General features: G+C 43.3%; 1 protein-coding gene and 1 long non-coding RNA gene across 6 annotated transcripts; one reads left to right on the top strand and one right to left on the bottom strand.

Annotated features, from left to right (window-relative positions):
* Positions 1 to 577: 577 nt before the first annotated feature.
* On the bottom strand, positions 578 to 13,437 carry LOC120027736 (cullin-1-like). Of its 5 annotated transcripts, none has more exons than XM_038972737.1 (22): positions 13,272 to 13,437; positions 8,954 to 9,281; positions 8,463 to 8,637; positions 8,084 to 8,251; positions 7,893 to 7,943; positions 7,595 to 7,685; positions 7,282 to 7,445; positions 7,014 to 7,176; positions 6,714 to 6,844; positions 6,521 to 6,628; positions 6,304 to 6,410; positions 6,176 to 6,224; positions 5,927 to 6,058; positions 5,669 to 5,786; positions 5,488 to 5,564; positions 3,199 to 3,317; positions 3,012 to 3,117; positions 2,827 to 2,874; positions 2,201 to 2,283; positions 1,989 to 2,094; positions 1,604 to 1,897; positions 578 to 1,558 (listed from the first exon to the last, which is right to left on the bottom strand). In XM_038972737.1, exons 2-22 carry the CDS (start codon positions 9,091 to 9,093, stop codon positions 1,418 to 1,420), a joined length of 2,571 nt encoding a protein of 856 aa, XP_038828665.1. In that variant the 5' UTR covers positions 9,094 to 9,281; positions 13,272 to 13,437; the 3' UTR covers positions 578 to 1,417. The 5 variants fall into 5 exon arrangements, with proteins under 5 accessions (XP_038828665.1, XP_038828668.1, XP_038828666.1 ...); XM_038972740.1 differs by having other exon boundaries at positions 1,694 to 1,897; XM_038972738.1 differs by having other exon boundaries at positions 578 to 1,738; positions 1,784 to 1,897.
* Positions 13,037 to 18,978, top strand: LOC120027737. Its single transcript, XR_005473338.1, has 3 exons — positions 13,037 to 13,449; positions 13,949 to 13,992; positions 18,874 to 18,978. It is a non-coding gene; the product is annotated as an uncharacterized LOC120027737 (long non-coding RNA).
* The last annotated feature ends 1,942 nt before the right edge of the window (positions 18,979 to 20,920 follow it).

Raw genomic sequence — 20,920 nt, 5'->3', positions numbered from 1 at the left:
AACCCCATACCAGGGATTTTACAAGACCCAGTGGGGGAAGAGGCTAGGGATGGGGCACCAGTTCAGTGGATCCAACACTTCAGCAGTGCTGATTCAGTGCTCTACGCGATAGGAATTAAAAGGTAGTTTCTGAGGCAATATGTAGCGTTTACCGTGAATGCAGTCTCCGCTGAACTTCAGCGATACAGATTGAATAGAGCCCTCCGACTCAGATTTAAATTGCAGGGGCGTCTCCATTTAATCCAGACAATTTATTTCCTTCACCTGGACCGGTGGTAAAACCAGTCCTCTGGCTACATGGAGGTAGCGTACTGCTTCAGCCAACTCCTCCTAGTGTGTGTTATGTTTGTCTGGGATGATAACGATAGTTAGCTGCTACAACACCTGAGTATCCTACGAAGCAAGCTAGATCTACTCTGGGTTTTCTAAAACTAACCAGCTTCACAAACCAGCTCAGGCTTCATCCGTACACTACAACGGTCAAAATGTCTTGTCTGGAGCTAACTCTAGCAGGATTGTAACTGCGCGTGCATGTCGCACGGCAAACTCATGAGACAAAAATCAATCCATGGGCAACTCAGTTTAACATTTTAATTTGTGCCGAAATCAAAATGCATCTTGCAGACTGCTGTGTGAAATGCTTTTAGAAGGGCTGTCTTTATTTTATTAATGCCTGCTTTGGTGTGCTTATCAATGCACAAGCACCCCCCCCCTCTTATATACACACTTTTTTTGTATTAAGTCATACAAAAGTTACATTGCGTTAAGTTTAAAATGCATTCTGACATTACTAAAATATGTAATGTGATTTTAACATAACACATTTGATTCATCAAAAATCAGTCATCTTCCTGAAATGAAGGGGTTGATGAGGGAATCTGATTTCATTGGTCCTCAAGGCCCAGTCATTTCATTCAAGGTAAGTGGAGTTAGCCTGCATCAGAGCAGGATAGTTCTGAAGGATTCATTGCCATATAAATGTACCTGGCTAAAAACGTGAGCCACTTTCGTATGACCGCTTATCCTGAGTTGAACTCAGTTGACCAAAGTTAGCTCGCTAACTCCTCAAACTTGCTTCGTAGGATATCAATCTGAGACCAGGCTAGCAGGGAGGCAGTTGCATGCAGTAACTATGGACACAGCTCTCTGGTTGGACTTCGCACTATGCCATGGGGTGAGGGTTTGGGGTGGGTCTGATCATATTTGCATATCAAAACAAGATAGTGTGTCCATGTGTATATGTCCCACTGAGCACACACGTCTGCCAGTCAGAAGAACCACACTTTATTACTCGGACATAAAAAAAAAAGACAAAAATGAGAGGGAAGGGGGCGGGTTAAGCCAGGTAGCTGTACGTGTCTTTCTCTCCATCCACTCTCTCCAGATACTCCTTCTCTATCAGGATGTCTATACACTTCTACAGAGGAGAGACAAGGGTAGCAGAGAAAAAGGGGGCAGAGGGAAAGGGGGTGAAAAAGATGTACTTTAAGACAAAAATATTACAGTTGGTGCAATGTGTGGGAGTCCTTTGAGAATGTATTGCGACAGTGTGTGTTACCTTATTAATGACAGGGACTCTGGGACAGGTAAGAGTGTGTGTTACCTTATTAATGACAGGGACTCTGGGACAGGTAAGAGTGTGTGTTACCTTATTAATGACAGGAACTCTGGGACAGGTAAGAGTGTGTGTTACCTTATTAATGACAGGGACTCTGGGACAGGTAAGAGTGTGTGTTACCTTATTAATGACAGGGACTCTGGGACAGGTAAGAGTGTGTGTTACCTTAATGACAGGGACTCTGGGTTTGAAGCGGGACGAGAGCTGGTTTAGGACTTCAGCCAGGAGCTGCTGGTGTTTCAGAACCTTCCTCATCTTCATTATCCTCACTATGGCAGCCTACACAGTTCATAAAACTTAGTGATCCACGCTGAAAGAGAAATTCAGTACAGTAGTTTCAACAAACATGTATATGCAGTCGGGAACACACCTGTATGAGGAGCTTGCGGTCCTCCTCTATGTTCTTGTGTGTGGTCTCCTGCTCCTGTTTCTGTTCAGTCTTCATAGGAACGTTAATGTTCACACGCAGCTTCTTACTGGAGACATGAACAACAAACATTATTTTAAGGATTAAATCTATGCTTAGACAGAAAACGCACAAGAACCAGACAACACAAAAGGAGAAACAGAGAGCGGACTTACTTCTTGTATCCCAGGAAGAGTTTGATCAGGGTTTCTGGTTTGAACTCCACTTCGTCTATGTTAGCATTCTCATCCTCCAGGACCTGACACACAGACCGCATTACAGTGCATCAAAGCTGGGACCGAGACTGAAAAACAGCTTCCATCTCAAGACTGTTAAACAGCCATCACTAACAGAGAGGCTGCTGCCAACATACAGACTCAAATCACTGGCCACTTTAATAATGGTATCACTAGTCACTTTAAATTATGCCACTTTAATAATGTTTACATATCCTACATTACTCATCTCGTATGTATATACTGTATTTTATACCATCTTGCCTATGCCGCACAGCCATCGCGCATCCATATATTTTTATGTACATATTCTTATTCCATCCCCTTACATTTGTGTATAAGGTAGTCGTTGTGATTTTGTTAGATATTACTGCACTGTCGGAACTAGAAGCACAAGCATTTCGGTACACTCACATTAACATCTGCTAACCATGTGTATGTGACCAATAAAATTTGATTTGAGTCACTACTTTCCATCAGTGTGTAGGCTTTTATACTGCAGAGTCCAGAGCCCTCTAGTGAACGGACTATCATTATACAACACATTCTACTTGACTTGCACTTACCAGCAATTTGGATTTCAACAAGATCTGCAACACTTGAACCAGAATGTCCTAAAAACAACAAAATGGTAAAAACAATATTTACAGCCAGTGAAATACAAATGTGCTAATCTCATCAGGGGTCATTTAAAAGCATTTATTTACATTTAATACATCTCTATTTAGAGCACAGTATCAGCATAACTCACGGTTTTGATCTGTGTGCTGTCAGTGAGTTGTTGTACGGAGTACAGGTCCTCTGTGTTGTACTGCAGCAGGATTGCCATCTGGAAGGTAGAGGCCTGCAGAGTGTACCTGGAACATACATTGAATTACATCTGTGATGACGTACATCTCCAGATTCTAGTGAGAAGTGACCATGTACCAACTCTGTACCTGTTTTTAAAGCAGTTGGTGACCAGCTCTCCTTTAGACAGGTGGTAGAGCCAGGTGAGTTTCCGACCGCTGTGTCTGCTGCCGTAGAATGCTGTGAACCGCTGGTAGCTACGCTCCAACTGGAGGACGAGAGGTTGATGCATTAGGTCTACTCTCCCCTACGTATTTGGTCAGTGAAGCTAAAACTTTTGATTGGTTTCTATATACTCTATCAATTGGATATGAGATCAAGTGTTTTATATGAGGTGCCGGTACAGAATGTCACATTTTATTTATGGACATTTTTGTTTTATACATATGTTTTACCGTTTTGAAATGAAAGCACTTTATGCATCTAGTTCATCCATTTGAAGGGGTCATAAGCATTTGGAGTGAGAAAGCTAGAGGCATAAATATCATACCCCCCAAAAACATTTACCTCCCCTGTTATTGGTTATGGTGAGAGGTTAGCATGTTTTGAGGACATGATCTTTGTGCATCTGTAACTTTCTCACTCATCATTATTCACGAGTAATTCATGATTATCCGTAACCATGGTAGCGTCCATATTAATTTAGAAGTGTTCAGAAACATTCTATTCTATTTACAATAAAAGTGATTGTGTGCTAGGAATATGGGAGCAAATACCAAACTTTAGACTAAATGTAATACACAAGTGAATTTGTCCAAATAAACTCAGCAAAAAAAGAAACGTCCCTTTTTCAGAACCCTGACTTTCAAAGATAATTCGTAAAAATCCAAATAACTTCACAGATCTTCATTGTAAACACCGTTTCCCATGCTTGTTCAATGAACCATAAACAATTAATAAACATGCACCTGTGGAACCATCATTAAGACACTAACAGCTTACAGACGGTAGCCAATTAAGGTCACGGTTATGAAAACTTAGGACACTAAAGAGGCCTTTCTACTGACTCTGAAAAACACCAAAAGAAAGATGCCCAGGGTCCCTGCTCATCTGCGTGAACATGCCTTAGGCATACTGCAAGGAGGCATGAGGACGGCAGATGTGGCCAGGGCAATAAGTTGCAATGTCTGTACTGTGAGACACCTAAGACAGCGCTACAGGGAGACAGGACGGACAGCTGATCATCCTCGCAGTGGCAGACCACGTGTAACAACACCTGCACATCGGTACATCCGAATATAACACCTGCGGGACAGGTACAGGATGGCAACAACTGTTTGTTGGCCTGTTGTAAAGGCAGGTCCTCACCAAACATCACCGGCAACAACGTTGCCTATGGCCACAAACCCACCGTCGCTGGACAAGACAGGACTGGCAAAAAGTGCTCTTCACTGACAAGTCGCAGTTTTGTCTCACCAGGGTTGATGTTCGGATTCGCATCTATCGTCGAAGGAATGAGCGTTACACCGAGGCCTGTACTCTGGAGCAGGATCAATTTGGAGGTGGAGGGTCCGTAACGGTCTGGGGCGGTGTGTCACAGCATCATCGGACTGAGCTTGTTGTCATTGCAGGCAATCTCAATGCTGTGCATTACAGGGAAGACATCCTCCTCCCTCATGTGGTACCCTTCCTGCAGGCTCATCCTGACATGACAATGACACCAGCCATACTGCTTGTTCTGTGCGTGATTTCCTGCTAGACAGGAATCAGTGTTCTGCCATGGCCAGCAAAGAGCCCGGATCTCAATCCCATTGAGCACGTCTGGGACCTGTTGGATCAAAGGGTGAGGACTAGGGCCATTCTCCCCAGAAATGTACGGGAACTTGCAGGTGCCTTGGTGGAAGAGTGGGGTAACATCTCACAGCAAGAACTGGCAAATCTGGTGCAGTCCATGAGGAGGAGATGCACTGCAGTACTTAATGCAGCTGGTGGCCACACCAGATACAGACTGTTACTTTTGATTTTGACACCCCCCCTTTGTTCAGGGACACATTATTCCATTTATGTTAGTCACATGTCTGTGTAACTTGTTCAGTTCATGTCTCAGTTGTTGAATCTTGTTATGTTCATACAAATATTTACACATGTTAAGCTGAAAATAAACAGTTGACAGTGAGAGGACGTTTCTTTTTTTGCTGAATTTACTTGTCACCTTCAAATGGTGGGACTAGATACATGACGTCCTTTCATTTCTAAAACAGATATGTATGGAAATACCCTCAGAATAAAAGGCGACATTCTGTACTATCGCCTCATAAAACAAATAAAAACAAATAAATGTGTTGGGGAGTGTATTTTTTGTTGTATTAAGTTGTGTTGGAGTTAGGAGTGATGTGTGTATCGTTACAAAGTTGAATTGGTATTGAGTTGAGTCTCACCTCGGAGGGCAGAGCGAAGGTGCATGATTGCTGGAACGGCCAGGACCCGGAACTCAACACCTGGATACTGAAGTCCACTGTAACACACCTCATTATTTAGCATTGGAACCACATTTACAACAAATACAGATACCAGTAAACAGAAGTATTAGGTTTATTAGACAAACCAACAGGTGCTTACAGTCGAGAGGTTCAGAGTTGGTCAGGTGTTTCTTGAACTGTTCGTTGAGGTCTTTGCTGACTCCGATGTCCTGGAACATCCTCTGTAGTTTAGATGTGTACTCAAAGCCACACGCTTGCTAAGGGAGAGAGAAAGTCACAATACTTTCAAAATTACATATTTTCTTTTACATTCCTTGGGGTGATCGGTCTGTGTGAGATTGGATAAATGCGTGCGTGTGTGTGTATGTGTATATATATATATATATAAGGTACAGACCTTGAGTTTGGAGATCATGCTAGCTTCTGCGTCGTCGCTAGCACTGTTCTGGTGGACGAGGCGTTTAGCCAGCATCTTAGCATAGAACTTCTGGAACACATCCTTGTCCTCTATGTACTTAAACACCACCATCTGAGGGATGAGCAACATATGAAAGGTTTATTGAGATAGGACGTTGAGACAGTTGGTAACTCAAATTAGTTCTGAAGAGAAAGTCAAAAGGTTTATGAACAAAGAGTAGGTCCTCACCACTTGGTTGAGTGTGTCCTCCAACTCTGCCTCTTCTGGGTTCTTAGAACTGGAGAACAGAATACAGTGAATGTTTAGTTACGTCAGAGACAGACAATAGCCCCAGCGCCATACAGTAGATTACCCACCTCTTCTTGAGCAGAGAGTCACAGTATCTAGCCAGTAGTTCAGGTGATTTGCTGGAGGACTGGGCCATCTTAGTGACCGTGTTGTTGTTGATGAAACGTCCACACGCCTGGAGAGAGAACGCGCTACAACGTCAGTTCTGGGTATTTATATAGGAATCCTTACTACATTGATTTTTTTCAAGGAGAAAAAGTTTTTTATTAAAAAGCTAGAGTGTACCTTGTCTAGAGCAGCTACGAAGCCAGCGTCGTTGTTGAAGGCAGACATAACCAGAGCGTTGTACTTCTTATGGACGTTCAGTGTGGTCTGGACATACACCTTAGGGTCCTAGGAGGGACAAACACACACACATATATATATTTGTGTGTATATTTGTATGTATATATGTGTGTGTGTGTGTGTGTACACATACGTTGAGAGCGGCCTCCCCACATTTCTCTATAGCGGCCAGGCCCTGGTTGTGGATGTGTGTTTCTAGGAGTTTCTTTAGCTCTCCCAGGCCATCCGTTATACGAGACACCAAGTTATACATCCGACCTAGATCTGAGAGGGAGGAAAAGAGAAAGAAAGAGAGACTGAATACACAGAACTTTTGTCTAAAAACACAGGCACTCATAACAGCAAGGCATATATAACTCCTTATACTTATTCTCTATTGTATTTTCCATTTCCTGGGTTGAGCAGCTGAAAAAACCCCTACACCATTCCCTACCTTGGTTCTTGTCAGCATCCAGTAGATTCTGGAACTCTGTGTGGAAGATCTCCAGGTGTTTCTCTATGAGCACCTGTTCACACCGCCTGGCCAGCTCATCCTGAGTGGACTCATGGAGGTACACCTGCACACGCCGCTGTTCCTCTAGCAGACGGGCCTCGGCCTACACACACAGAAACACAAGGTTAACTTCCTGGTGCTTTCATGGAGCTACACCTACACCCGTCACTGCTGCTACCCCCACCCTATTTTTCCCCTCCATCCTCACCTTCTTCATATACTCAGTAACAGGGTTCTGTTGGAGGAACTCGGTGCTCTCTCGTGTGTAGAAGCGTTCGGTGTCCGTGAGGAACTGGCACTCAAAGTATTCTTTATACACTGACAGCGTAGGACCCTTAGCAAACGCATCCTCCTCATTCAGCCCCAGCTCCACTATAGGAGACAACACACATACAGTCAAGTCTGAGACTTCTGAATTCTTCTATAAGAGAAAATTCTGTGATGTGCTGGAATGTGATGATATTTTATAAACGCGTGTCTAAGTGAAAACTTGAAGTGGATTGGTTTGAGGTGTGTTGTACCGTAGGACTGCACCACACCACTGATGAGTCTGGTGTTGATGGTCTCTCCATTCCTCTCCTTCTCGATCAGCTTCAGGACTGCATTCGTTACCTGAGAGAGAGAGAGCGAGTGGTGTAAAGTCAATGAATGTATGAATTACGTTGTTCGCCGTCTTAGAATAAGATGGCAGCTCTATCCATCGCTACACCAGTTACACATAGAACGACACAGTGAAACACACTGAACTGACGTGGTTGGTGATTCTATTTACCGTGCGTGTGTTGTGTCAGTCAGATGTGACATCATCATCATACCCACCTGTTTGTTTAGGGGTCTGAATAGACACTCCCTCCACGTTACCAACGCCAACTACAGAAGAGAGGGCATGAGGGATAAATGGAGGAGAGAGGATAAACTAATGTCATAATTCACTCATCTTTTACAGTTGAAAATTGACACACACAAAGACACCCCCTCCCTCCCTCCCTCCCTCCCTTCCCTCCTCTCACCGAGTAGATCTCGTAGATGCCCTTGCGTCCCTCGTCACATTCACGTCTGACCCAGTGCCTGTTGAGGTAAGCACAGATCCCATTCAGCACCTTACTGGAGAACCGGTAGTCCTCCCACTGCTGTGTGTAGAACTTCAACACACACTCATCCATCAGGTCCTCACCATCCTGGGAGAGAGAGAGAGAGTAGAGGGGGAGATGGAAGATGCATTGGTCACCAAACAAAATAAGGTACAGTTCAAGAGAAAGAGTAAACAATGATAGGTGGAATTGGCACCATATTTTCCTTGTATCCAACCACACATTAGATCTGTGAAAGGTCATCAAAGTGCCAGCGGGTCAGGAGAGGATGGAATCCCCATGTCACTGTACCACTCACCATGAGCAGACTGGTCAGGTAGTTCTTGAGGAACTCCTTGAGTCTCTTGTAGAGTTCCAGGCCTACGAACTGGGCCCCCCCAGGAGTACTGCTCTTCTTGGAGGGCTTGTTGGGGACGGCAGACCCCCGGCCTTGACTGGACTGGTGCACGCTGGTACAGTAGTTATACACATGGCTGACAGGCAGGGGAGTTAAGACAGAAACACTATGGTGGGTATCAGGTCTATTGCAGCAGGACTCTGACCTCTCTACATGTGATGTGACCTAGCCCATCAGTAAGTATTGCACCACTAGGACACACCCATGAACACAACACCATAATGACACTGCAATATACACTGCATACTGCTGTGAGCTTCCACTTTGGGAAGTAGGCCATATAAACCTTAAACACCCTTCAAAAGGGAAATCACAGCAGCCGTACCAACTTAATAACCCCTTAAATTCCACCACCTCCCCTGGCCTTCACCCCCCCTTAGCGTGTGGGATACGTGTAGAGCTCCATGTAGCGTGACTTCGCCATGCTCTGCCGTGTGTACACCTGGTGGATGCCAGCCCTCAGGTCGTCCCAGATCTGGTCCAGCCCGATCTGCTTCAGCCCATGTGGGTTCTGGCCCCTGTTGGACGACATCGTCACGTCCCTCCTGCTCTCTTCAGCTCCTTCTCTCCTCTGCTCCCACTCCTGTTGTTTCTCTCCTCTCAAGTGCTGTCTCAGAGTGTGCCGTCCATGGGAGGCTGGTGAGTGCGTGTCAGTAAGTTTGGCTCTGTCGTCAGTTGCTCCTCCTCACAGCCTTATGCAGCAACACCTCACCACAAGACCTGGAGGAATAAGAGAGAGAAAACAGTGGTTACTAACAGTGGTTGCTGTTCTTTCTAGCAGCTGAACTATGAACTACGTGATTACAGCTAGCTAATGACAGATTAGTCCACTTTAGGGCCAGGCTACTTCCTTCCCAGTCCTCTGGCAGGCAGACTGGCCTCAAATACTGTGACAGAAACCGCAGTATATTCAACATGAGAGGAGCTCTCCACAGTCCAAAGACATTGATTACAGTCAGATACATCGCTATGTAATATAAACCCTGATTGGAAAGGAGACCAGGAAATGGCAACATCAACAAGGTCCCTCCCCAATTTACAAAGATATGAAGAGAGAGAAGGGAAGCGAGGCTCATTGTTGTTGACAGCCAGGCAGAGGGTCTATATATAGCAGAGGACAGCCAACCTTGTCTCCATCTCTGGTCATTTACTGTCATTTAGGCCCAAGGCTGAGGATGTTTGTTTGTGTTGCAACCTGAACACTATTTACTTCCTGACACCGTTCACAAGCAGTTTGTGTGCGTTTGTGCTTATGACCAGCACTAGATTGGTGGATAGGCCTAGTTCTCCCATGTTATATTTAGACACACCAGTAGCAGTGATCACTTGTTTACGGTGTGTGTGTGTAAGTATCTGTGTGTGTACGCATGATGGCAGGAGTCCTTTAAAAACTTCAATAAAGACAGAAGGGGGTGAGTGAGTAACTTACAGGATGTCCATGCTGTGAACATGGAGGCCATGACAGTGATTTCCTCACAGTTAGTTGTGAAACCTGAAACTCTGGCACATCAACATCATCATGTTCCTCTAGTGCAAATTTCATGACCCCATCATGTGTTGTTTCTAAGAAAGACCCCAGAGGGGTATACTACAAAGGAGGTTCAATGAGTTAGCCAGCTAACTTTGATAAACAACCAAAATACCTATTGCTTTTTTGGTTTATTAAGAAAGCTAAACTCAGATATGTGTTTTTGGTTGTTGAGTCAGCGACCATTACCATTTTAAGTGTATCTATAAAAAAAAAAAATACTAAGTTGTTTCAGAACATTTAGACAAGTTAGCTGGCTAACTCTTGAACCGTTATTGTAGTATACCCCTCAGGGCTGATTGCTAATAGTAACTAACATCTGTGCTAGACTAGCGTGTCAACACATGACAAGAACAGTAACGTAACCTTTCTAATGGCGTCAGCTAATGGTGATCCGAATAAGGTTCACCAACCCTACAACTGCTTACACTAACAGTAAGGCTAATGTATTAATATCTAGCTAATCCAATTGGGTCTTTCTGCAGGAAATTATACATTAACAACACAATACAACCGTGAGAAACCATAATGGCACAATGAATCAGGGAAGAGAGAGAGAGCTGTGGTCGTGGGAAAGCAGCCGGTAAATCTCATTAGGCTACCGCAGTCATTGTGTCCTGGCCAGAGTCACTGAACCTTACTAGGGCCCGGGATGATACCAGTATCGCGATACTAGTTAGTATCATGGCAAGGAAACAAAACAAAGCAGATTTAACTTCTATAGGAAACAGCCCTAATGTTGGTAACAAACATCATTATGTTTTCATCCAGAGTCACATGCATTATAGCACACAATATTTTACATACAGCAGGTTTTTAAAGAACCAAAAGAGTTTGGTCTGCTTCATGTTTTCATTTTTGCCATGGAAAAAAAGATTGTGATACCGATATCTTCCTGGCCCTACCTAATAGCCTACATATACATTAACACACACCAACAATGTAATAAACAGAAACACAGAGCTAAACCACCTCGCTAGCCTTCGACCCAATCAGGTCTTCTCAACGAGAGAAGATTAACCTACTTCCTTATTGACTACAGATTTAACAAACCCAATGCCTAGAGGTCCCGTGTGGCTGAGTTGGTAGACCATGGCGCTTGCAACGCCAGGGTTGTGGGTTTGACTCCCGCAGGGGGACCAGTATGAAAATGTATGCACTCACTACTGTAAATCGCTCTTGACAAGAGCGTCTGCTAAATGACACATTTAAAATAAAATAAATGTAAAAGGGTAAAGCTCAGGTGTAGTCTGCCACAAGCAAAAAAATTTTATGAATAAATGTTTCATTGCCACATACACCAGATAGGTGCAGTGAAATTAGTTGTTTTATAGGTTCAGCCATAATAGTACAGCACCCCTGAAGCAAATTAGGGCCAAGTGCCTTGCTCATGGGCACATTTTCACCTTGTCGGCTTGGGTATTCGAAGCAGCAACCTTTTGGTTACTGGCCCAATGCTCTAACCGTGAAAGAGTGATTCATTCACAGAACAGAGATACTGTGTATCAGATAACGCAAAAGCTATGCCTCGGGAACATGCAATCCTGTAGTCAAATCACAGTGTATTGGGAACCATTTAATTGCTTTCTAGCTTGGAGTGCAGGGTGTGTTTTGGGGCAATAAGGCAGGCTATTTCATTAGTGTATGCAGCTTTTGATTCTCACTCAGCTCAGCATTTGAAAGGCTAGTGCGCACGCACACCAGGATTGATTTTATAGTCACAGCTCTCAGCATGCCTCTCACATGTTAAACAGACACAGGTCATCTAAGGTAAAGGCGGGGAGGGGGTGTTCAGCCTTGCACACACACATCTAGCGTCCAGGTTTCCTCAGGCTGTATCAAACAGGCGCTTTGCTGACTGACTCAGAGGAACAGAACGGGGCGGCAGGTAGCCTAGTGGTTAGAGCGTTGGGCCAGTAACCGAAAGGTTGCTGGATCGAATCCTAGAGCTGACAAACATCTGTCGTTCTGCCCCTGTAAATAAGAATGTGTTCTTAACTGACTTGCCTAGTTAAATAAAGGTAAAAAAAGTGAGATGTCAAGCTGCTCTATTTCCTACAAGAGTAGAGCAGTCCTGCCTCAGAGGAAGTCAGGGAAGCACAGAGCCTGTAGGAAGAGGTTGCCTCCTACTAACCATCATGGGGTAGTTAGTGATTGGTGGGAGAAGCCATTACTGGGGTGGTGAGTGTGAGGCAGGGTCAGATTTCTGTCCCACTGAAACCAAACACTAACTAGGCCTACATGACCTGAAAGACGACTGTTCCATTGACACGGTCTTTCCCTCACTTACATTACACCCAGCTTACCACTCTGCCTTCACAGAGCAGAAGTAATTGTTTGTTGTGATACTCAGACCAAATGAGTGTAGTTTAGTGACAGAGTCCGAAGAGGGTACTTTGGTTGGACAGAGTATTTATGGCTAAATAAATAACGTTAGTTTTAATTTGCTCAATGTACATTCAATGTTAGAGGCCCAAAAGCAGCTTGCCTTCGAGTTCATCTGTATTGTCATAACTAAATACAGACCAAATTACAGACTGGTTTGCCAACAGCATTTAGCCAGACTAGTGAGTGTTGTTGGCCAGCCAACTAACTTAACGTTATCGTTAACTCGCCAACGTTATTTAATGGCAAAACATTTGAGCACATAAGGTAACACGGTGACTTTTTCAAACTTGCTAGTTATTGTTGGTATAAGTTACTTGTTCGCTAAATCAACATAGAAGCCAACACATTCATGGGCTAGCTAAAGCAACATCACAATTTCTAGATTGGATAACAAGGCAGCCAACGTATCTAACGTTAGCTGACGCAGCTAAGTTAGCCGAAAGAACGACAGCCGTTAGCTAGCTAGGTTAGTTTTCTAAACAGCGTAGCTGCCATTGTTGGACCCGATAGCTAGCCGTCGCCGGGCGTCGGTCTAATTCATGTTTGAGTATTTTGATAAGGTTATGACGAGCCAGACAATATTTTCTTAACTAAATATGAGGTTAAAACCATAATTTCCGATGAAAATTAAAATGGCACCCTGTTCAATGAGTCAGGATTATTCGCCAAAACATCTCCTGCTTGCGCGGCTAACCACAACGAGCTGCTGCCTCGCTAGCTAGAGGATAGCTAACTAACTAGCTCAAATAAAAGCTTCATGGCACTTAGACAATAGAATAATAAGCTATTCTTACCATTTCTGAACCGTTTATTTGCCCCAGCAATAGAGAAATACAGGTTCAGGAATCTAGCTATCGGCGCCTCCTTTACTCGGTTCTTGACTGAGATGGATTTCCTTCGTTTCGCAGTTGTCTCAAGATGATGTAGCAGCGCTAAGATCTCCTAGTGAAATGAAATGATGATGATGACACGGTGAGTGGGTTACCACAGCGTCAACGTCAAAATGGTCTATATCGTAAAAATGTATAAAAACAAAAATACGATTTTTGGTCTAAATGTAATGTTCGAGTTAGGCATAAGGTTAGTAATGTAGTTAGGTTTAAATTGGTAGAAATAGGGGGGGTTTATTACATTGTGGCTGTGGTAACTGGTGACAACTAAAATGGCAAATCCAAACACATGCGTATCAGACAAATATAAAATAAATTAAATTGTGGATATTTGTTTGAAGAAGAAACACAACCAACCAATGATTCACTTGACATTACTTTTATTTAATTGACACAACCGGATTTATTACAATTACGTTAGTTTATAAACTAAGCCAAGAAATCAAATGGTAAACAAATATGCTTTATATACCATAACTCAATTATGGTAAATACTGTAGAGCCACTCAACACCCCAAACATACAGCATTTAACAATTTTAAACACTCCACTTAACCAGCTGTGCTTTTTCACTGTCACAGAAAGAGGCTCCAACTGTGCTGTTCCACTACAGAGGTCTTCATTGGTAAGATTCTCATTAGGGTGTTTATTCTTCCATTGTTTAGATGTGTAAAGACTCTCAATGAAAGTCGGTTTGAAGATGTGTTGTTGTTAACAGGCCATGGTCAGAGAATGACTGCACCTGATCCTCTGGGATTTCTGTGCCACTGTGAGGTCAGGGGACGACCCCAGTGGGGACTGTGCTACATGTTTATCTTCAGACTGATATACAATAATCAGAGGAGGCTAGTGGGAGGGGCTGTAGGAGGACGGGCTCGTTGTAATGGCTTAAATGGAACAGTATCCAACACATCAAACTAATGGAAGCCACATGTTTGACCCCCTTCCATTAATTCCATTCCAGCCATTACAATGAGCCCGTCTCGTGTAGCTCAGTTGGTAGAGCATGGCGCTTTCAATGCCAGGGTTGTGGGTAGGATTCCCGCCGAGGACCAGTACGAAAACAGTATGAAAATATATGCACTCACTACTGTAAGTTGCTCTGGGTAAGAGTGTCTGCTAAATTACTAAAATGTAAATGTAAGCTCCTCTTCTGACAATAAAATATATCTACTCAATTATTTCCTTCCTCTGATGTTTCCAGAAACAATATCTCTCTCATCGTCACTCAATGCATAGGTTTATCTCCACTGTATTCACATCCTACCATACCTTTGTCTGTGCATTATGCCTTGAATCTATTCTACCGTGCCCAGAAACGTGCTCCTTTTACTCTCTGTTCCGAACGTACTAGACGACCAGTTCTTCTAGCCTTTAGTCGTACCCTTATCCTACTCCTTCTCTGTTCCTCTGGTGATGTAGAGGTTAATCCAGGCCCTGCAGTGCCTAGCTCCACTCCCATTCCCCAGGCGCTCTCATTTGTTGACTTCTGTAACCGTAAAAGCCTTGGTTTCATGCATGTTAACATTAGAAGCCTCCTCCCTAAGTTTGTTTTATTCACTGCTTTAGCACACTCTGCCAACCCGGATGTCCTAGCCGTGTCTGAATCCTGGCTTAGGAAGACCACCAAAAACCCTGAAATTTCCATCCCTAACTACAACATTTTCCGACAAGATAGAACTGCCAAAGGGGGCGGAGTTAGCCTGCAGAATTCTGTCTTACTATCCAGGTCTGTGCCCAAACAATTTGAGCTTCTCCTTTTAAAAATCCACCTTTCCAGAAACAAGTCTCTCACCGTTGCCGCTTTCTATAGACCACCCTCTGCCCCCAGCTGTGCCCTGGACACCATATGTGAATTGATTGCCCCCCATCTATCTTCAGAGCTTGTGCTGTTAGGTGACCTAAACTGTGACATGCTTAACACCCCGGCCATCCTACAATCTAAGCTTGATGCCCTCAATCTCACACAAATTATCAATGAACCTACCAGATACAACCCCAAATCCGTAAACACGGGCACCCTCATAGATATCCTAATCAACCTGCCCTCCAAATACCCCTCTGTTGTCTTTAACCAGGATCTCAGTGATCACTGCCTCATTGGCAGTGGCACTGCCTCAAACACTTCAGCGAGCAGGCCTTTCTAATCGACCTGGCCCGGGTATCCTGGAAGGATATTGACCTCATTCCGTCAGTAGAGGATGCCTGGTTATTCTTTAAAAATGCTTTCCTCACCATCTTAAATAAGCATGCCCCATTCAAAAAATGTAGAACCAGGAACAGCTATAGCCCTTGTTTCACTCCAGACCTGACTGCCCTTGATCAGCACAAAAACATCCTGTGGCGTACTGCATTAGCATCGAATAGCTCCCGCGATATGCAACTTTTCAGGGAAGTTAGGAACCAATATACACAGGCAGTTAGGAAAGCAAAGGCTAGCTTTTTCAAACAGAAATTTGCATCTTGTAGCACAATCTCCAAAAAGTTCTGGGACACTAAAGTCCATGGAGAATAAGAGCACCTCCTCCCAGCTGCCCACTGCACTGAGGCTAGGAAACACTGTCACTACCGATAAATCCACGATAATTGAGAATTTCAATAAGCATTTTTCTACAGCTGGCCATGCTTTCCACCTGGCTACCCCTACCCTGGTCAACAGCCCTGCACACCCCACAGCAACTTGCCCAAGCCTGGTTTAAATGAAGATATGGATTTACAAACTACAGGCCGCTAAGTACCCTGGTTTAAATGAAGATATGGATTTACAAACTACAGGCCACTAAGTACCCTGGTTTAAATGAAAATATGGATTTCTCACCTTTCCTGTAGGGTCGTGATAGGGCCATTTGCTGTCATCTAGTGGACATTTTGCTCTATTGTCCTCAGCTATGTTTAGACTGCTGTGGTCCATGTTTGCTGTGTTCTAGTGTACTATAAAATAGATGTCTCTCCTATTCTTAGCACTTTGCCCAGTCATATTCAAGGTTAGAACTACCTTTCTATGGGTCCTGATGCTTCTAGCCTTGAGTTGCATTTTTGATAACATATCTACAGTATTTCACTTTTGAATATGTATAGTATTGCTTACTAGGTGTTGTCCAATGAATTCTGTAACCACTCCCTCTTCAAATCAGGGTTGATTGGAAAAATATGTTCAAAAGAGGACTATTATCATATCTTTGTACTCCCTGACGTCCATGCAGCCGAAACACATCGTAGTTTTTAAACTTTGTTTCCGTTGAACATGCCATACAAATAAAGCCATTTTAATTCATTATATGAAGAGAGCCTATTTCCTCCTTTCCCATTCTGTATTGTTGAAACTTGTGTTTCAATGCTGTTTAGCCACAGTCTTTTATTTAACCTTTATTTTGATCATGCTGAGAACAAGGTTTTTCACAAGAGCCCTGTAATTTCAAAAATTACAAAAATATACACATCAATACACTATGAAAACCAGAGTGATACATAACACAATCATAAAAAACAACAGTCAGTAAAAGGCCAACAATCAGCCATCTGAATTTCCCTAGCCTAGAGGCACCAAAACATCACATTTTAGAGAGTTTCTGAGATTATTCCTCAAGTAAGAGGCAACAAAACTAAAATCAGTATTATCTGTATGCCTATACAAAACAATTATCTGTAGGCTTATACAAAACAATTATCTGTAGGCTTATACAAAACAATTATCTGTAGGCTTATACAAAACAATTGTTTGTAGTACAAAACAATCTGTTGGTCTATACAAAACAATATTCTCTACAACAATCATATAAAACAATAATTTAATTGGTTATATTCTCTTCAGAATTGATTATGTAAACACAGTGGTTGTAGGCCTACTTGTACTTGCAAACAACAGATTACAGCTCATCCAAAACAGTTCCACAAGGATTTTAACAAAAACTAAAAAAGTCATCACACATCATCCCCATCCTGGCTGATCCCCACTGGTCACCCACCACTCAAAGAACAGGCCTAATAATACATGGTGGTGCAAGGAGCAGTTTTTTATTTTTTATTATTGAACATTGCTGACTAATTCAAAATAAAAATACCGAAGCATTGTGGAGTGTTTAACCTCAGCTGTATTTGGCTGTGAGTAAATATCATTGCAGGGCTATTCCACTGTTAAAAAGGCCTCCTCTGCCAAGATGCTTAGACACTGGTGTTTGCCGTAATCACCAATTAATGGAAAGACTCTCTCAGTGAAAGTGTGTGTGAATGTGTGTATGTGTGTGTTGTTAACAGGGTCAGAGAAGGACAGCATTCCTTTGTCCCAGTCCAGGAGTACTCTGATCCTCTGGGGTTTCTGTGCTACGGTCAATGGATGGTCCTGGTGGCAACTGTGCTGTGTATTTTGCATCAAACTGCTTCAATGACCAGTACCCACTCTTAACTACACCCTTCGTTCAGACACCCTCCTGTATCACACCCATTGACAATAACTGGCCCAACCTCAATGTCCCAGCTGTGTGTGCCTGAGTGAAAGCCCTCAGAGCCCAGGAGCCATTTGTAGCTATCAAACCTCTCTGGGTTGTCAGGAAGCTGCTGTGTCTCACTGACTTAGACAGGATGAGATCTGGGTGGGCAGTATCTAGAATCACAGGAGCTTAACAGAGAGAACAGAGCACTGTATTCAAATTATAAGTGATCGGTGTGGCTAAACTAAAATATGTATGACATCAGACAGGGAAACTTGGTAAATGTCTGTAAAGTGACTATAGAAAATATACACCCCCTTGCACAATTTAAACATTTCGTTGCCCTACAGACTGACAACCATCAGGAAAAAACTGTTTAAAGCGTCTATCCATGTTTTGCTTGTTTTATGAATAGTAAATACAAATAATCTTTATTGTTTATTGTTTTCAACTCTTAATGATCGGCTATGAAAAGCCAACTGACATTTATTCCTGATTATTATTTGACCATGCTTGTCATTTATGAACATTTGAACATCTTGGCCATGTTCTGTTATAATCTCCACCCGGCACAGCCAGAAGAGGACTGGCCACCCCTCATAGCCTGGTTCCTCTCTAGGTTTCTTCCTAGGTTTTGGCCTTTCTAGGGAGTTTTTCCTAGCCACCGTGCTTCTACACCTGCATTGCTTGCTGTTTGGGGTTTTAGGCTGGGTTTCTGTACAGCACTTCGAGATATTAGCTGATGTACGAAGGGCTATATAAAATAAACTTGATTTGATTTGATTGAATTTAATCAATGTTTTCCTATACCTTATAAACCTGTGAAGCCTCATCTATGGATCTGATCCAGTGTTCATGTTTTATTGAGGTCTGGTATTTCACAGAGATTGGCTGTTTATCCTCCTGACAGAAGAGCTTGAATTTCTCCCTGTGCAGACTGCATAGCACTTTTGGAGTTTGTTGAAGCTCTCTCCTGTAAGAAGGCCTCACATATGTCCTTCAGAGCCATGTTAAGGAAAATCTCTGTTGAAGATTTTCTCTTGCATTCAGGACATTTCTTTTCTTCCTTCTCTCCCCAGTGTTCCTGCAGACAGGATTTACAGAAGCTGTGGCTACACAATAAAGTAGGATTGGATTCTTGAAGATGTCATGCCACAATGGACAGGAGATATGCGCAACAATTTGTAAGCCATTTTCTCTCATAGTCACATTCCTTTCTCTGGAATGGCTTCTGGAGGCAACAGTTCACTTCCAAGACTCACCCTTGTTTGGTTAGCAGGGCATGAAAGTTACACTTTAGGTGGAATATTCAATGGTTCAGTTTGAACTTGCTTTTTGCAGAAGTCCTGTTTTATGTCCTAAGAGAGCTGAGAGGGTTGTACATTACCGTGAGCAGGTGAGTATCATGGACTTGGTGTGTGAGGGGTGGATCTTTAAGTTTTATGGGATTGTACAGTATATTACCACGAGCAGGTTAATGTCAGGTGAGGGGCTGATGGATGCGGCTATGGAACCCTGACCTGTTCACCAGACGTGCTACCTTGTCCCGGACCTGCTGTTTACGACTTTCTCTCTCTACCGCACCTGCTGTCTCTAACTCTGAATGCTCGGCAATGAAAAGCCAACTGACATTTACTCATGAAGTGCTGACCTGTTACACCCTCTACAACCACTGTGATTATTATTATTATTTGGCCCTGCTGGTCATCTACGAACGTTTGAACATCTTGGCCATGAACTGTTATAATCTCAACCCGGCATAGCCAGAAGAGGACTGGCCACCCCTCAGAGCCTGGTTCCTCTCCAGGTTTATTCCTAGGTTCCTGCCTTTCTAGGGAATTTTTCCAAGCCACCGTACTTCTACATCTGCATTGCTTGCTGGTTGTTGTTTTAGGCTGGGTTTCTCTGTAGCACTTTGTGACATCGGCTGATGTAAAAAGGGCTTTATAAATACATTTGATTGATAGATTGATGAGGGGTGGATATTTGAGTCAACTGGAACTCTGCACATACTGTTATTGCTCTCCTTAGTGTTCTAAACCTAGCCTGGACCCAGATCTGTGCTCATGCTCTTGCCAACCCCATTGCTCATTTTCAAGCCATTGGCATGGCAATGAGTGACAGGACTTGGCATGATAGCGCAAACAGACTGGCACTCAGGCTATTCTAAACGCTCATACTAAGAACACCATGTTTTTGTCAGACTTTATTATATAGAACTACTGGTAATAAAAAATACGTACAACAGGCATTTAAACAATTTTACAATTAATTTACAATACTGAGGATGGATAGAATACCTCTTGTTAAGTATAACAACTCCCCCTCAGCCTGCTCTGCTGAGGTTCAAACCCTACAAGGGGATTGGTCTTCCCTAGTCTCCGAACAGGTCAGACCACCAGGAGCCGTGGCAGCCAAAGGGGTTCCAGGACACTTTATACATGGCCAGTCCTTACTGACCAGGCATTGGGGTTACCTCACTCGCCCATCAACGCTCTGGGTTGAAGTTTGCCCTAGGTATAGATCTAGGATCAACTTCCCCTTCCCCAATCCTAACCTTAACCATTAGGTTGGAAAATGCTAAACTGACTCAAAATCAGCATCTCAAGGGGCAACTTCACCCTACTCCCTCATCAACACTCTGTAACCCATCCCACCGACCAATAGATCGACAGAACCTAGGACCTGGGTCAGTTGTTGTAAATCAGACACCTCTCACCTCTAAATGGCGCTATTCTATTCTTTATGGTTCTTTGTCCCAGATTACCCTGTACTAATGACGTGTTCAAAACAACTAGGAATTCGGAAATCTCAGACTTCAGTGCATTCAAGACAACTGGGAACTCGGGGAAAAAAACTAGCTCCAACTGGGTAAAATAGTTTTAAATGGTCATCCAACTCGGAATTACTCCGGTATCTTTCTAGAGCTCCGACTTTCCAACCCGAAGATCACTAATTTCAATATTTGACCTTGTTTTTTTCCAGAGTTCCCAGTTGTCTTGAAAGCACCAATAATTTAACATAGCCTGAGTGGCCCTAATGTGAAAACAATCTACCTGTCAGAGGAGGTTCTCTTCTGCAGTGTTGAACCAATTCAGTATATGTGGAGGAGTTGTCTCAATGTCC

This window comes from Salvelinus namaycush, chromosome 33 (assembly GCF_016432855.1).
Source record: "Salvelinus namaycush isolate Seneca chromosome 33, SaNama_1.0, whole genome shotgun sequence".
NCBI lineage: Eukaryota > Metazoa > Chordata > Actinopteri > Salmoniformes > Salmonidae > Salvelinus > Salvelinus namaycush.
This window is presented reverse-complemented; position numbering and strand designations above follow the sequence as displayed.

Coding starts and splice junctions, on each gene's coding strand:
- LOC120027736 (XM_038972736.1), bottom strand. CDS start 9,093: ATGTCGTCCAACAGGGGCCAGAACCCACATGGGCTGAAGCAGATCGGG. Junction 6,225..6,303: donor GACTCTCTGCTCAAGAAGAG/GTGGGTAATCTA, acceptor TCTGTTCTCCAG/TTCTAAGAACCCAGAAGAGG. Junction 2,284..2,826: donor TGTTGAAATCCAAATTGCTG/GTAAGTGCAAGT, acceptor TCTGTGTGTCAG/GTCCTGGAGGATGAGAATGC.